This window comes from Lucilia sericata, unplaced genomic scaffold, assembly GCF_015586225.1.
Source record: "Lucilia sericata isolate MDLA Ls3-8-SP2 unplaced genomic scaffold, ASM1558622v1 Contig000165F_arrow, whole genome shotgun sequence".
Taxonomy (NCBI): domain Eukaryota; kingdom Metazoa; phylum Arthropoda; class Insecta; order Diptera; family Calliphoridae; genus Lucilia; species Lucilia sericata.
In genome coordinates this window covers 256,427-275,000 of record NW_023994194.1, presented here as the reverse complement: position 1 = coordinate 275,000, position 18,574 = coordinate 256,427, and the positions used below count along the sequence as shown (strand labels likewise).

General features: G+C 32.4%; 1 protein-coding gene across 2 annotated transcripts in view; it reads right to left on the bottom strand.

The window, feature by feature from the left end:
- Positions 1 to 18,574, bottom strand: part of LOC119601450 (homeobox protein caupolican-like) — a 155,767-nt gene that overhangs the window by 31,028 nt on the left and 106,165 nt on the right. For both annotated transcript variants that reach the window (XM_037952387.1, XM_037952388.1), the window contains exon 4: positions 405 to 964. In XM_037952387.1, the coding sequence (XP_037808315.1) occupies positions 405 to 964 (560 nt within the window). The remainder of the gene's footprint in view (positions 1 to 404; positions 965 to 18,574) is intronic.

Sequence of the window (18,574 nt, the reverse complement as noted above, 5' to 3'; positions counted from 1 at the left end):
TTGAAAATAGCCCACTTTGAAAAATTGTCATAACGTCCATGGACATATACGGCACCTAATATAATTAACACCGATAAATCCCCAGAATAAGTAATTATAGAGCATAACATTGTCCTGGAACAAGGGAATAGAAAAAGATCTCTGGACCTTTCAACTCCACTGTCCCTCACACAATGAAATCAAATTTAGGCTTAAACGGCTTTGGCTAATTCGATATAATAAATTAATTGACTTGAGAAACAATAACATTTCATAGACATTTCCAAAAATGAGAGAATCAAAATCGCTGTTACGAAGATAAAAATGTTATTTACCTAAATCGGTTATTTTGAAATAATAATACAAAATAACTTTTCTTTCATAACTTACCAAAATTTTGCCAATCTAAAAAAGTTATACTTTACCTTTCACTTGCGTGCTTAATCCTGAAATACTATGATGATGATGATTTCCAGTGAGATCTGTTGCAACACCCACGCCAGTCAATGCACCGGCACTACCAACAGCACCACCACCACTGTTTGCCACATTGTTGTTAAGGCCTATAGCGCCATTACCACCTGTTGCACTTAAATGCGTCTCATATTCGACACGTTTAAGCGTTGGCATTGCTGGCGTCTGTAGTGGAGCAGCAGATGCAGCTACACTTGTACTTGATGTCGAACGTATTCTAGCATCATCTTCATGTTCTTTCTCATCATCTGAGCCCAGAGCATCTTCGTCTTCCGTACGATTCTTGGGTTCCCATGTCATTTTGTTTTCTTTTTTCAAACGTCTGCGCGCATTGGCGAACCATGTGGAGACCTGCGTCAGAGTCATTTTAGTGATTATTGCCAGCATGATCTTCTCGCCTTTGGTTGGATATGGATTTTTCATGTGTTCATTTAGCCAGGCCTTCAGTGTTGCCGTCGACTCTCGTGTAGCATTCTTGCGACGTGATGCTAAATCATAACTGGCGCCATAACTGCGCGCGGAACACAGAGATAGAGAGGGTGAAAGAAAGGAAAAAAAAGACAATAAGAAAATATTAAAATAAGTCAGAAATAAGTAACGCGTAAACAGAGTAAGAGTTGAAAAAAACGAGATGAGTGAAAAACAAAACAAAATTATTGTTAACTTTGTTAACAGTGAAAATAAGAGTTAAATGTTTGCATTTGCGAGTATTTATGGCCTGTTGGTTTTTTGTGCAACCCATTAACGCAACAGCAACAAAAACGTACAAAAAAAAACGCAATACTTTATATACGAGTATTAAGCCCACATGAGGTCTGGACATAAAAAGCCAAACCCCCCTTAGAGCTGGAGCTGTGTAAGACACATTAGCACAATAGTACATTTTCTTCTTTCTACTTCTTCTCCTCTTGGCGGTACTGCATTTCTACTTATAGTTGTTTTTGTTTTACACAATTTATGCAGCGTTTTGTTTTTGTTGCTGTTGTTGTCTAAAAGCTTAAATATTCATCATTTACAGTTGATTCATAACTTTATTAACTTGATAGTGAGCAATTGTTATTTTTGCTCTGTTTTTAAATATTGTTTTACATTAAAGTAGACTCGTGGCACCCTACATTTTATTAAATCGCGAGCTGAGAACCATCAAATCGATTTGAAACAACATTTACACTTTGCTTTTTGTAAAAATTAAACAACTAAATCAAATTACTTCCTGAAAAGTGTTAATAAGACAGAAATAAAAGATTTGTTTTGGACATTGGATTCCCAGCAATACAACACGTTTCTTATGCAGAAGTCGTAGCTGTAGCAGTATAATGTTTAAATCTGCAACGGTATCACAAAGAATAGAAGAAGTACTTGAAATAATGAGTAGACTGAAGGGTCGAGAGTGGACTGGCTCTAAATCCGAAAAAAATGAGATTGTATTTTTCTGAGGAAAATTTATAGCTTCTCACTGCCCCTCAGGCATGGGGGGTAATGATTACACAAAGTAATTCACTATATGGTCAATTACAATTACTTGTAATGTGTAATTGAGAAATAACCAATTACAATTATTTGTAATTGTTTATTTATAATTGTAATTGAAGTTTTTCCAATTACAATTACTTTTATGTGTAATTGACCAATAACCAATTACAATTACTTGTAATTGTAATTGAAGTTTTACCAATTACAATTACTTGTAATTGCAATTGAAGTTTCCAATTAAAATTACTTGTAATTGTAATTTAGGTATTACAAATTACAAAATTACATGTAATTATAAGGAACAAAATTTACAATTACAAGTAATTGTAACTGGAAATTCTTCAATTACAATTAGAAGTAATTGTAATTGGCAAAACTTCTATTACAATTACAAGTAATTGTAATTGGCAAAACTTCAAGTACAAATAATTGTAATTGGATAAACTTCAATTACAATTACAAGTAATTGTAATTGGTGAATCTTCAAAATGTAGACATTATCCCCCCATGCCTGCTGCCCCTATTAAATAGGGTTGACAGTGCGAAGTATCCTGGAAACACAATATTTCGGATAGGGCAACGAATATAGTCACTGTTGTGAGGAAAGCACTACACATAAACTTAGAAAGCTTAGACACAACATCGACCATTCTCTATTTTTGGATTCTAGCACACTTATTAGCTATTAAGCATTAATCACAGAATTCAGACCCAATACATAGGCCACATAAACCTTAAGGATAAACGAGTTTATTAATTCTCTAATATCGAGAATTGACTCCCAAATACTTCAACCCTCTAAACATCGATTTAACTATCTCCGAAAACTAGAGACTAGAGCAAAATAGTTCTCACAAAGTCTTTCCATGTATATGGAGCTCAAATCTCCATCCATTCGGGAATAACATTTAGGAATCAAATTTACTTTAGTGAACAATATGTTAAAAAACAGCTATATGAAAAGCAGCAAATTAGCTCAAGTATTACAGAATAAAGAATAGAGGTTTTCAAATGTTCATCCACAGTCAAGCTGTAATCAAATTCCCGACAGATGTACGGGGATTGTCCGATACTGACGTATGTATATTACTTCTTCTGTATTTCTATCAATTTTCTCAGACAGGGTGGAGTACGAAACGAACCCATATCATAAGGAAGAAAGTTAAAAAGCTCAGCATAACTTCCGAAATTGAGTAGATCTAGCACAGTAACATGATTGCTGTCATTACCGGGAACAATAATTTTGGCAACCATACAAGAAGATTTGGTTTACCCTATAATGCCTTCTGCAGAAGTAGTTAACAGGGTGAAGAGCAATCAATTGACTATCTTCTTTATCAGTGTCCTACTCTTGGAGGCATCCAATTCATTTCCTAGGACAGCAACTCTTCGTCGATCTTTCAGAAAAATGGATTACAAATTAAAATTTTTTACCCTTTAGAAAAGTAGTCTCTCCAGGGCCATGTTACCTTGATGAAAGACCCTCATCTTGGTGTTATTGCAATACCGGGGGAGAGAGGAGCTACGAGTACCTCTAGCCTGTCGGGACTATAAACTAGTGATGATGAAATGTATCCTCGCCCTTTATTTGGAATAATGTGAAATGGGGTCGAACCAGAGAACCATACATGCTGTTACCACGGGAACCATTACACCACAGGTCTTTGTCTTGTCCCGGTTATTAAAGAGCTACCCTCGGGGGGCACGTATCTTATACAAGTGATACCATTGAATTTTCTTTCCTAGTCCGGGTATGTTTCAGGGTTTACTCTGTTCATACCGGATTTATCACAGTGCTTTCTCTGTGAGTAAGAACAAGTCCTCGCCTTATTTGATGGATTCACGTTTCGGTCTACTGATTACGGCTCTAGTTACTGTTGCCGAATCAACATATGCTATCGCATCTGTGTGGTTGTAAACGGAAGTGATATTTTTGGATCTCGGAAGTTAACCAACGGGGCAGCATTGATCCGAGATTAGATAGATCGAGAATTTAAGCAAAGCGCTTGCGGATGGACCGACAAAACCATATACAAAAATAGCTACCGGCCTATAAAATACATAAATGGGCGGCAATGAGTCATGTGATTAGGACTTCAAGGTAAATGTTCACGTAAAGCACTTCGACGACATTTCAGAAAAGTAGTAGAAAAGTACGTACACAGAGGGAAAAAGAAATATACACGCCTGGTACCAAATTAACGCCAAAGAGTTTATAATTTTCCAATAACATCCGTTGTCAAAGTATATACGTAGGGAAACACTATGGTAAGCTCACCATTGGCAACGGATTGTTTGTCAATAGTGAGCTTACCACGTTTGTTAACATTTAGACAACGGATGTGTATAAAATTTAGATTTCGACAACGAATCGTTGGAATGCTGTCAACATTACATAGTGTTGTCGTACGTTTGTATATACTTTGACAACGGATGTTATTGAAAAATTATGAACAGTTTGGTGTCAATTTGGTACCAGGCGTGTAGGTATATTTCTTTTTCTCTCTGTGTATACTCAAAAAAAGAATTGAGTAATCCGTACTCAAATCAATACTTAGTTAAATCACTAAAATACATACGCATTAACACTAAAACACACAAATGTATTGAATATGATGATACCGTCCCTACACTTCGACAAAGAGTCAATACATCCGAAAAAGACAGTGATTTCCACTAACGTCTAACCTGTTTGTCTTTTCGTAATCTATGGGGTGACGATTGACTTCATCGTAGGACAAGCACATGTTAAAATACCTAGTCACCTGGACAGTCGGTGTCTAGGGGTAACCCTAAGTGGTAGGTTAAATATGTAGTTCGGGACTGTCTGACCGAACTTCTGGGGTATGTAAACTCAACTACTTATTGCAAAACTAATCTTAACTAAATGGGAATTATATGGATTTTTGAATTAAGTAAAACATGAGAATGAATTATTTAAATATTACTATACATATATCGGATCTGTTGTTAGTTTCTTTACCAGAGTCTCTGTTAGCATTCGAACCAACAACCACCATATTTATAGACTAGAACACTACCAACTAGTAGTTAGTATAAAATGTAGCAATTAAATTAAAATATAGGAGATCTAACCTGTCGTATAATACCATTAAAAAATCAACTTGTAACATGCTTTTTGTTAACTGCATTAAATAATTTTCTCAATAAATATCGCACTGAGGTCTCTTGGCCTGGCTAAGTGGCTAAATTGCTGAATGGCCGGCTGGACGTCTATCTGACTGAACATATTATTCGTTCTTCATATGGTCTCACATCAAAAAATGTATAATGTGCATTATTTTTCCATATATTTTGACTCAGCAGGTGTTTGTCATTGTGATGTATTTTAGCAAATGCATTTTTAGTCAGTTTTGTGTTTTTTATTGCATTTTATTTATTTATGTTGTCACAATTCGACTAATATGTTTAGTGGCATTGTAACAGCAGGATTATTTAAACAAACAAAAAAAAAAGAAATAAATAATACTACAACAAAAAGTTGAGAAAAAAAAAATACAACACAAATACTACAGCAAAAAATTACCTAAATGGAGCTTAAAGTAAAGCCGTTTGGTCAATCGATCCGCATGATAAATACACGTTATAATATTTATTTGTCAAAATTGCATATGGATAATTTTCAATTTAACTTGTCATCTAATGGAAAAATTACAATAAATCAATCAATGCTTGAACTAGTTTCTACTACACATACATATACACACATATACGCTAACAACCATCAATCTCTGAATGTAATTAATTTTTAAGGAGATTTTAAATAGTTTTAAGTTGTTTAGTTAATTGAAAAATCATTTCAATAAATAGTTGACATAAACAGTTACCAATTGAAATATCAGTGGCATGAAGCAATGTTCTTATTCCTGTTTGCAATTACCATAAATGTTTACGATTGGGTGTAAAATGTGTAAAGTGGATATGGTTATAAGCTGTCAATTTTGGTGCAACATGATTTGTTTAAGGAAATGTCAATAATAATAGCGTTAAAATACTAATTAAGGCATTTCATTTTTCATACCGTTATGGTCATGTCTAATATCATGCCATAGTGCAAGTAAAGTTTTCTTCAATTCTTGATTTTAAATCGTGTTAATAAAAGTTCCTTTGCCATTATTTTAAATTGCTTAAAAATATCTATTTGAAAATGTACTTTACAAATTATTTATTTAAAATGTTTTCGATTTGTCTAAAATGTCTTAAAGACTCTTCATGGAAATCATCATCATTAGCTAAAGTGTGTATTGGTTTCGTCTTCATCAATCTTACATTATTTATTTATTTCAAATTCAATTTGTAAAATTCACTCCTTTTTTTCATGAGTTTTCTTAATAAAACACCGTCATTTAAATTTTGTTTCGAAATAAAGAGTGAGTCGGATAAAAATTACCTCTATTAGAATGTCACTGAAAGTGTGGCATAAAAATTTATTATCAAAATAACGTAAAATTCATTATACGAATGAAAAACGACATGAAACATACATACATAGTTACACACAAACAAACACATAGAGACAAATGTTAAATAACATGCAACAAACAAATATTTTGTTACACATACAGGGTGTAAAGGAAGTCTTTTGACAGCCTTTATCAGCAAAAAACTGATTTGTTCTCAATGTAATGAAAAGTCTATATTTCTTAATTTTGACTATAGATCTGTTTATATTTTCGACTATAAATCAGTCTAAATCAGTATTCGCTATAGATTAATCTTTGGTCCTGATTATAAATCAGTTTATATGTATGTATATGTGAACACACATCACTCTATATTTGGAATATATGTAGATCTGTTCGCAATCCTGCCTTCTTTACTATATGTTAAGCAGTATTTAGTATTGCCTATATATCGCCATAGATTAGTTTATTGTCTTGAATTTAGACCAGTATATATTTGGGAATGATGATCACTCTATAGCTTTTACATATAATTTTTAACACGTTGCCGTTGCCTGTCTTATAATGAATCTTCATAAAATGTCTATAGATCAGTATATGACTATATATCAATCTATGTATATTCTATAGTATTTGATATAGCTTTTAATCTTGATTATTGATTAGTTTATGTAGGTCCATATACATTATTTTCTATAGATCAGTTTTTACTATAGGTAGATTAGTCTTTAGTATTGACTTTAGATAAGACTTCAATATATATAGATCAGGCAATAATCTTATAGTTATATTTGTAATAGTCTTAAGTTTAATCAGTTTTAAATCTTTTCCGGTGCCCGTCTTATAATGAATTTCCACAAAATGATATTAAACTTTAAGAGCTTTCTCACGATCTTTACTATAGATCAGGCTATATTCTTGACTATAAAATGACTATATTCTTAAATATGCAATATGTATAGTATACATATATCAACCCTATAAATCAGCCGATAGCATTCGTTATAGATCACTCTTTAGTTTCGATCATAGATTAATAAATGTAGACCAGTCTTTATTCTGGCCTATAGATCAGTCATTAATATTAACTTTAAATAAGTCTTCACTATAGTTCTGGCTATAGTCTTCGTTATAGATCAGTATACATACATAGATCAATATTTTTGTGAATGTTGATTAGTCTATAGTCTTGACTATAGATCAGTCTATGTTAGTTATTTTGAATGCAGGATGTATATACATCAAATCCTAAGATATACACCTAGGCCTCTATCGGGCTTATTGTGCGCTCCATAACCAGTGCCTCGGGGGAGCTTCGAACTCACCACCTCTGGTCTACCAGACTAGAACACTAACCACTAACCTACCAGAAGCCACTAGATCAGTCTATAGTCTTCATAAACATATATCAATCTCCTCAAAATGTTTATAGCATTAGGTATAGATCAGTCTTTAGTCTTGATTATAGATTAGTGAATGTACGTCAGTCTAAATTCGTGTCATGACATAGAATGAGCTTTATTATATAGAGATCAGTCTTTTGTATTGAATTTAGATAAGTGTTCAGTATAGATGAGACTATACTATTCGCTATATATCAATATATATTTGTAAATGTAGATCAGTATATAGTCATGACTATAGATCAGTCTATAGTCTTCATATATGTATAATTTTTTACTCTTAACCGTTGTCTGTCTTATAAAGAATGTCTACAAAATGCCTTTAAAAAATTATACTTCAAATAATGAACTGGAATGTCGAATGCAGGGTATTTAGAGTCCTCAGAACAAAACCAATTAAACACTATATGCCCGTCGAATGATTTTGATATGTTTAGAGTATTTATAACATAAAATTAATCTGATGTCTAGGTTACAAGGATCGTTCTCAAGTAAGCGGATATACTATGTATTTGAAGGTCCAAATTTATTTAAAATTTATTTATTTATAGAGCGCTGATATCCTCTTCTATTAAACTGCTTTTAAAGTACTTGTTTAAGTAACACACATAAGGGTCTAATCGTTGACTATATTCGAAATTGCGGTAATTTAAAATATTCAACATATGTGACTTACTTTAAATCTGTTTCTGTTTTGTCCGAAAACTTTCCTGATATCCTTTACGTAAAGTTACACATATAAACATATTGATATGAAACGTAAACATTTGTCAACTGCTTGTCAAAGTCGTAAAAAGGCAAATAAATTTGTTATTTTCTATACCGTTATACTAACTTATTTACACATACGTTAGTATATATACTATAAAGGTATGTAAATATGTAAAAAATAAATAAATATGTGTGACATAAAAATATATGGCTTTTAGCAAATTTTTATTTTATTTTCAATACTTCAATACATACATATGTATGTTTTTAAGTATGTGTATACAAAAAATTGTAAGTGGATGTGAACACACTGAATGAGTGATTAAACACCCGCAGCAGTGCCTAAAGGCTCTATGAGACATTCCCGCTCACACATACTTGTAAAATGGTATATTTGTAAATACGAATAAAATACAATAAAAAGGAATTACAGACATTTACATTAACCACATGCGCGTCTGCGTGACATTTCAATATCAATCATTAAAAATCTAAACAACAAACTTGAAGCTAAAGTTAAATTTAAAGAAAAAACAACAATAAAACCCAACCCGTACAAATAATTCATATGAAATTGAATGGATTTCTTTTTAGACGGTATTAATTTGTGATTTTTTTTTTGTTGCTTTGATTTATAAATAAAATTTATAAGTGGTAAACGCTGCAAAAGTGCCAAAATAAGACATTTTGACAAATTTCTTTGAAAATTTTCATCGACTATACAAATACAACATCTTATATGTAGGTATAAGGATCATTTTGGTATTTTAAATTAAATAAAATAAATTATATGTTTTTTAGCTTAGACAAACAGTTATACATTATTCACTTTTTTTAGTCAAGGTCAAATAAAAGAAAGTTTTTTGTTTTGCCTTGAATATTTAATAAAATTTGTGAAAATTTATAAATTTTATATTTTTGTTGTATTTTTTTAGACTTGTCATTGAGAGGAAAAATATCCTTGTAATATTTTTATTATTGTTGAGGCAACAGGCACTCCTTTCTTGAATTACTAAAATATATATTTTTTATTTTTGCGTGTTCATATGTAAATATACTAAAAATTTTGGCAAAATGTGACCAGCTTGTGTACTTGTCTATGGACCAGTCTATAGTCCTGACATTATACTAGTTTATAGTCTTGATTATAGAGCAGTCTACAGTCTTTTCTATAGAGCAGTCTATAGTCTTGACTATAGAGCAGTCTATAGTCTTGACTATACAGCAGTCTACAGTCTTGACTATAGAGCAGTCTATAGTCTTGACAATCGAGCAGTCTATATACTTGACTATAGAGCAGTCTATAGTCTTGCTATAGAGCAGTCTATAGTCCTGACTATATACTAGTTTATAGTCTTGACTATAGAGCAGTTTATAGTCTTGACTATATAGCAGTCTATAGTCTTGACTATAGAGCAGTCTACATTCTTGCTATAAAGCAGTCTGTAGTCTTGACTGTAGAGCAGTCTGTAGTCTTGACTATAGAGCAGTCTATAGTCTTGACTATAGAGCAATATATAGTCTAGACTATAGAGCAGTCTATATTCTTTACTATAGATCAATCTATAGTCTTGCTATAGAGCAATCTATAGTCTTGCTATAGAGCAGTTTATAGTCATGACTATAGACCAGTCTATAGTCTTGACTATAGAGCAGTTTATATTCTTAACTATAGAGCAATCTATAGTCTTGCTATAGAGCAATGTATAGCCTTGCTATAGAGCAGTTTATACTCTTGCTATACAGCAGTCTATAGTCTTGACTATACAGCAATATATAGTCTTGACTATAGAGCAGTCTATAGTCATGCTATAGAGCAGTCTATAGTCTTGACTATAGAGCAGTCTATAGTTTTGACTATAGAGCAGTCTATAGTCTTGACTATAGAGCAGTCTATAGTCTTGACTATAGAGCAGTCTATAGTCTTGACTATAGAGCAGTCTATAGTCTTGCTATAGAGCGGTCTATAGTCCTGACTATAGACCAGTCTATAGTCTTGCTATAGAGAAGTCTATAGTATTGACTATAGAGCAGTCTATATTCTTAACTATAGAGCAATCTATAGTCTTGCTATAGAGCAATCTATAGTATAGCTATAGAGCAATCTATAGTCTTGCTATAGAGCAGTTTATAGTCTTGCTATAGAGCAGTTTATAGTCCATAGTCTTGCTATAGAGCGGTCTATAGTCCTGACTATAGACCAGTCTATAGTCTTGCTATAGAGCAATCTTGACTATAAAGCAGTCTATACTCTTAACTATAGAGCAGTCTATAGTCTTGACTATAGAGCAGTCTATATTCTTAACTATAGAGCAATCTATAGTCTTGCTATAGAGCAATCTATAGTCTTGCTATAGAGCAATCTATAGTCTTGACTATAGAGCAATCTATGGTCTTGCTAGAGAGCAATCTATAGTCTTGCTATAGAGCAGTTTGTAGTCTTGCTATAGAGCAGTTTATAGTCTAGCTATAGAGCAGTTTATAGTCTTGACTATAGAGCAGTCTATAGTCTTGACTATAGAGCAGTCTATAGTCTTGACTATAGAGCAGTCTATAGTCTTGACTATAGAGCAGTCTATAGTCTTGACTATAGAGCAGTCTATAGTCTTGACTATAGAGCAGTCTACAGTCTTGACTATAGAGCAGTCTATATTCTTGACTATAGATAAGTCTATAGTCTGGACTATAGATAAGTCTATAGTCTGGACTATAGATAAGTCTATAGTCTGGACTATAGATAAGTCTATAGTCTGGACCAGTCTATAGTCTTGCTATAGAGAAGTCTATAGTATTGACTATAGAGCAGTCTATATTCTTAACTATAGAGCAATCTATAGTCTTGCTATAGAGCAATCTATAGTATTGCTATAGAGCAATCTATAGTCTTGCTATAGAGCAGTTTATAGTCTTGCTATAGAGCAGTTTATAGTCCATAGTCTTGCTATAGAACGGTCTATAGTCCTGACTATAGACCAGTCTATAGTCTTGCTATAGAGCAGTCTATAGTCTTGCTATAGAGCAATCTTGACTATAAAGCAGTCTATACTCTTAACTATAGAGCAGTCTATAGTCTTGACTATAGAGCAGTCTATATTCTTAACTATAGAGCAATCTATAGTCTTGCTATAGAGCAATCTATAGTCTTGCTATAGAGCAATCTATAGTCTTGCTATAGAGCAATCTATGGTCTTGCTATAGAGCAATCTATAGTCTTGCTATAGAGCAGTTTATAGTCTTGCTATAGAGCAGTTTATAGTCTAGCTATAGAGCAGTTTATAGTCTTGACTATAGAGCAGTCTATAGTCTTGACTATAGAGCAGTCTATAGTCTTGACTATAGAGCAGTCTATAGTCTTGACTATAGAGCAGTCTATAGTCTTGACTATAGAGCAGTCTATATTCTTGACTATAGATAAGTCTATAGTCTGGACTATAGATAAGTCTATAGTCTGGACTATAGATAAGTCTATAGTCTGGACTATAGATAAGTCTATAGTCTGGACTATAGATAAGTCTATAGTCTGGACTATAGATAAGTCTATAGTCTGGACTATAGATAAGTCTATAGTCTGGACTATAGAGCAGTCTATAGTCTTGACTATAGAGCAGTCTATATTCTTAACTATAGAGCAATCTATAGTCTTGCTATAGAGCAATCTATAGTCTTGCTATAGAGCAATCTATAGTCTTGCTATAGAGAAGTTTATAGTCTTGCTATAGAGCAGTTTATAGTCTTGACTATAGAGCAGTCTATAGTCTTGCTATAGAGCAGTCTATAGTCTTGCTATAGAGCAATCTTGACTATAAAGCAGTCTATACTCTTAACTATAGAGCAGTCTATAGTCTTGACTATAGAGCAGTCTATATTCTTAACTATAGAGCAATCTATAGTCTTGCTATAGAGCAATCTATAGTCTTGCTATAGAGCAATCTATAGTCTTGCTATAGAGCAATCTATAGTCTTGCTATAGAGCAATCTATAGTCTTGCTATAGAGCAATCTATGGTCTTGCTATAGAGCAATCTATAGTCTTGCTATAGAGCAGTTTATAGTCTTGCTATAGAGCAGTTTATAGTCTAGCTATAGAGCAGTTTATAGTCTTGACTATACAGCAGTCCATAGTCTTGACTATAGATCTGTCTATAGTCTTGACTATAGATCTGTCTATAGTCTTGACTATAGATCTGTCTATAGTCTTGACTATAGATCAGTATATAGATAGATCAGTCTTTAGTCGTGACTATGGATCAGTATATAGTCTTGACTATAGACCAGTCTATAGTCTTACCTATAGACCAGTTTATAATCTTGACAGTTTTAGTCACAGTCGTTAGTTCCTACTACAGATTAGTTTACGGTGTTGGCTATAGTTGGCCTTTAGTCTTGTCTATGGATGAGTTTTGAATTATATGTTGAAAATATTATCCGAAACATAAAGTTATAAATATGTTTTTAAACAAATAAAACATTTGCAATTAAAATCCTATTTGGTCACATTGTCTTTCGATTTGTGCTTTGGGGGTAAACATGACGTATACTTAATATTATTAATACATATTGTATGTACTTGAATAAATATTTGCACACTTAATATTATGACTCGTATTTATTATTGTTATTGTTGGGGCATGTTGCACGTACATATGAATATGTCTGTAAGAACTACGTGTTTATACGGCTCATATGCATGTTTAGATGTGTAAAAGTGTGTGTGTTTGATTTCTAAGTGTTTTTTTGTCGTTTTGTTGCGATTTCATTTTGATTTGATTTATTTTATTTGTTTTATATGACACACTCAAGTGTTTCGTTGTTATTTATTTTTTCCCCATTTATGCCTAAACAAAATACAAACTTCCAGTACTAGAACACATTAATAACATGAACCTTTTGCTATTTGAAAAATATTCGTTTGTTAATATATTTTTTGGGAGTTTATTTATTTGACTTGATATTCAGACATATTTCATCGTTTATTGTGTGTGTTTTTTTTCGGGTGTTAAAGTTTTGTTGTATTGTGTGAATATTTTGAAAAATGGCGTTACATTTTTATTTGAAAAACAAATGTGTTACGGTGCAAAAAAAAAAAAAAAAAAAAATACAAACGAATGAATGTGGGAAAATTTGTTAAAATATGTCAAATTAATTAAGAATATATGTATGTGAGTATATAAAAATTTGCAGATTAATTAAAGGTTTATAATTGTGGGAGTTGTTTTAGATTAAATCGACAACTTTCAAATACTTAAATTTGAATTTCTTTAAGTTTTTCGGATGGGGCTTAGGACGGCTGACACAAATCATTGCAACAGCTCTTTTTTCAACGGTATGCGTTGTTGAACCAGTTTCTCTAGTGGGAATCGAACTCACGACATTCAGTCTATTCTACTAGAACTCTAAATACTAACCTACCGAAGTCACACCTTCTAAAAAAGCATTTAAAAAGTATTGCAAAATGTTGCTGAGAGTTTCATGCCTGGTCGCACATTCTAGGTATTTTTCGCAAATGTTCGATTAAAATTAATCAATTGCATACTGTAAAGTTTCCCTGTGATGGTCTAGTCAGACTTCAGCACCTGCATGTGCCACCATGGAAGAAAGGAAGTCACATTTGAATTACAGTTAACTATTAAGTATTTACCATTTATATATATACCGCAAGAAACTCTGATAATATTTGGAATAAATTCTTTTAGAATTTCGAAAATTTAAATTTACTATAAAAAATATTCCATTTAAATGAATATTTTATTCAAAAAAGTTGCAACAAATTATTCAACATTTTTTTCTCATTTAGCATCATATACTTTTGAGTGAGACCCAAGGGGATTTCAATGAACTGCTAATGAAAAGGAAACTCTTAGTTATAAAGCCTGAGGCAAAATATTGACATTCAAACACGTAAACACTCCAACAAATACCAAACACTGATTGATGAGGAAAAAATGAAGATAAACGTCACAATCTATCTTTAAAATCTTCGACAACAAGTTGCAAAGGAGAAATGAATATAAATATACACACATACATACTTATACATATACATACATACCTATGTATGTAGGTTTATATGTAGAAATATTTGAACAAATTTGTAAAGAAAAAAAATTAAATAAAAAATGAAATCAACATTATTTATGCAAACGTTTCTTATGCCACATAAAACATTGAATTGAAATGAATTGTATAAGAAAAAAAAAAAATACAGCAGAAAAAATTGTAGGTGTAAAACATTTAATAGTCTGTTTATATTGAAGGCTATATTTCCTTTTCAAATATACACATATATAAAATCTACCAGTAAGTTTATTTGTAGCAGGAAGGGAGGGCAACTGATAAATCACATATTTTCGCTGATCAAATCAATCTAATTGACATTACTCAAAATGATGGCTTAACTCGGTTGGAAAAATGTTTATATGTATGTATGTATGTGTTTGTACTTGTGTATCTGCTAACAGGGGGGTAACACAAATACGGAAATGGAAATGTGATTTAAATGAGACTACCAAACAGACGGTGAATGATTGCTAAAGTTTTAACAGTATGTGTAAGTATGTATATGTGTTTTGTATTTTTTTTTTTTGCCAATGCGCTGAGAGGCAGAGGTGAACGCTACAAAACTTTCACATATTTCAATATAAACTACGAGTGGTTGAAAATATTTACGCACAACCAGTTCACAAACACACTCATAGTCACAGAATGATTTATTTCATTGATGAGCCACCCACTTTGAATGGTGGAATACTTTAAATGAACTAATGTTGGCTATGAAGCAAAGGCAAAAACCCAGAACTGAAACACAAGTGAATTTAAATTGAAATGCAAATGCCACAAATACGCGCAATACAAAATAAAAAAAATATATATACACACGCGAATATGTATGTCTATATATATATGTATATACCGTTCATAGACTGACACTAATATGAGCAAGCAGCACCATAAACAAGTAAATCAAGTTTCAATTGTACAACACTCTTATAGTAATCTGAAATATTCGTATTACAATTATATGCAGCATATTGAAATGATCTGTAGCATAAATTTGGAGGACTAGATTTTAGCACTTGGGTCCACTTCTAGCAGATAAATAATTTAGTGTAAAAAATGTTTAAAGCGACCAAAATGTTCAATTCCATTGGTTAATTAAGTGAGTAGTTTACTATGCGTAAACTATCGAATGGAGTCGTAGTTATCCCGTTTTAACAAAACCACTATACTCGTCAGAAGTATCGCAGTAAAAAGTATATTAATGTAGTGTTAAATCCATCCTGTAGCAATAGGTCGTTGAGTATTGACCCAGTCAAATTAATGTCGAAGTGCTTTACTTGAACACCAACCGTGTTGGCCTATTTCACGGTGGTCTTTATCAAGAAATGGGTGAGCGTTTGTAACGATTCACCACAGCCCCATTGTGAAGTTCCGGTACAGTATACTCGCACTTTATTCAAGTACTTGAGCTATCTAATCTCTAGGGTTCTATAAATCGACTTTCGAATAATCGAACAATCGATTTTTTGTCGAAAAAAGTCGAAATCGACTATTTTATTCCAAAAAAGTCAATAACTCGACTATCGTCTATGAAAAAAGTCGGAAAGTCGACTTTGTAAATAAAAGTCGAAAAAAGTCAAAAAGTCGATAAGTCCGAAAAAGTCAAAAATACATAGTCGAAAATTTTAAAAAAGTGGAAAAAAGTCAAAAACTCGAAAAAAGTCAAAAAATAGTCGAAAATAGTCGAAAAGTCGGAAAAAGTCAAAAAGTCGGAAAAATTCGAAAAGTCGGAAAAAGTCGAAAAGTCGAAAAAAGTCGGAAAAAGTCGAAAAGTCGGAAAAATCGAAAAGTCGGCTATTTATAAAATACTAAATGTCGACTTTTAATTAAATGAAAAAAGTCGAAAAATCGACTTTTCATAAAATGCAAAAAGTCGACTTTTCGTTTCAACTACAGAACTCTACTAATCTCTGGTCATTGCTGCCCCATTCCTTAGAGACGTAACCGGTAGACCAAAGTACGAATCCATCAAATAAGCCGAGACTTTGTTCTTACTCACAGTGACACACTGTGGTAATTCTGTTATGACCAGAATTACACTGAACATACTTGGACAAGGAAGGAAAATTCAATGGTATCACTAGTATAGGTTACCTTTCATCCATAACAGCACACAACACAGAAAACTTGTCATTTATCGACGACAGACTCTAGGTATACGGGCGGATGAGTTCCGTATACCCCTACATTTATCCTGTATCATATACAATTAACACCAACTCATTTCCAACGCTTACCGAACTTATCCCGAAACATAGATTTCACCGTGCATCAGTCTTTAAACCTCAACTTACTCTTCCCGTGAATTTTGGTTCAAACCACAGCCACTGTGGATCCCGATGGAACCCCAACCAACTGACACGACAGGACAAGTCCTGCGGGCAACTGGCCACTCGTAGTACCAGATTATGTGGTTATCTGGTTAGACCCCATGTCAAATCATTCCAAGGACTAGCCGAGGATTGAAATGACATAACCAGTTTATACACAGAAAAAACTGAAAATGTGTTTTAATTATCAAATTGATTGTATCAAGCAAGTTTTGCACCTATCAACAAAATGATGATATCAATTATGAAATTTGTAAAAAAAAATTTTTTTCCAATTAAAGAAATAATCAAAACAATTAACATCAGTAATTAAATTCAAAATTTAAAATTAGTTAATTCATTAATTGGATAAATTAAATATTTAATAAAATAAAACTTACATTTTAATTAGTTGATTAATCAAATAAATTGAACAGTTTGCTTAAAAATGTATTAAAAATCAATAAAGTCGATGATTGAAACAATCAAAGCATTAATTGAATGCTTACAATATTAAAGGATTCCTTTACCTTTAACAATGCGTTAAGCACTCTCAAAAATATCTCTTTATTGTCACATTTGAACAAATAAAGTGATTTATAAATTCTAAAATATTTATGAAACTTCAACTTCTTATGCCTAAAATATTATTGACTATTTGAGAATTATTTTCCGTTATAAATAATGAAAGTATTTAAATAAAATATCAAAACAAAAGACCAAAATAAAAAAGTAGGCTGGAAAAACTTTTTCAGCCAATTAAAAAATTAATTGATTCAATTAAAAGTTTAATCAAATTTGTATACTTAGGATCAAAACAATGAGATAATTATGACAATGAAAAAATTGTTTAAATAAAAGTTAAAGAAAGAGGAAAACATGTTAATTGAAAATAAACTACCGATAATTTTTTCTGTGTAGTTTACCCCGGGATTGCAATACACCAAGATGAGGGTCTTTCATCAAGGAAACATGCCCCCGTATTGACCCAGTCAGATCTCCTAGGTTAGATATATTATAACTTCCAAGAAATGTATTCCTCTTGGCAGTTAGGGCAGCGCCGAGAAGGTGGAAGGTGTGGCCATTGCTAAAAGGCCACAACAACTTGGTGTTCAGACTATTTCTTCTATTTTTAGACTTTTGAGGAATGAACCTGCGGATAATACTCTGAATAAGTCCTAACAGATTTGTTACTGAAACCGCGTTGGAGATATCTATAGTAGATCCTGTTCTACTCCTGTTTATTTCCATAGTAGTTCCTATGCACTGGAAACCAAATGTAAGACAGACGACCAAACTTTGACATATCCTTTTTGTATAGCGCAAATACTTCAGTCTACAAAATAGTGCAATTTTTAAAAGACGATGAGAAATACTTATACCAACTTCTTCACAGAAGTCACCAGAACAATGCCGAAGTTCATTTTTAGAACTATCTGTGTAATTACTGTTGTTGTATTCGTTCGGTAAGTTACTCATACACCATTCATTCCTGGAAGGAACTCTGAATTGGAAAACTCTATCAAAGTCCGTTTAGAATTTTCTCTGAGGCAAGAAAACAATGCAGGATTATAATAAAGGTTCCTTTCTTACGACACCGGTAAAAACCTGGTATTTTACCGTTCCTATTTTTGATTAAAATCATTAAAGTCTAAAACATATTTAAGAATACTGTGTTTAGGAAACCTGTCTATTTCTTTATACTCTCTTGTAACAGGACGCTGGACATTTAAGTTTAACGAAGA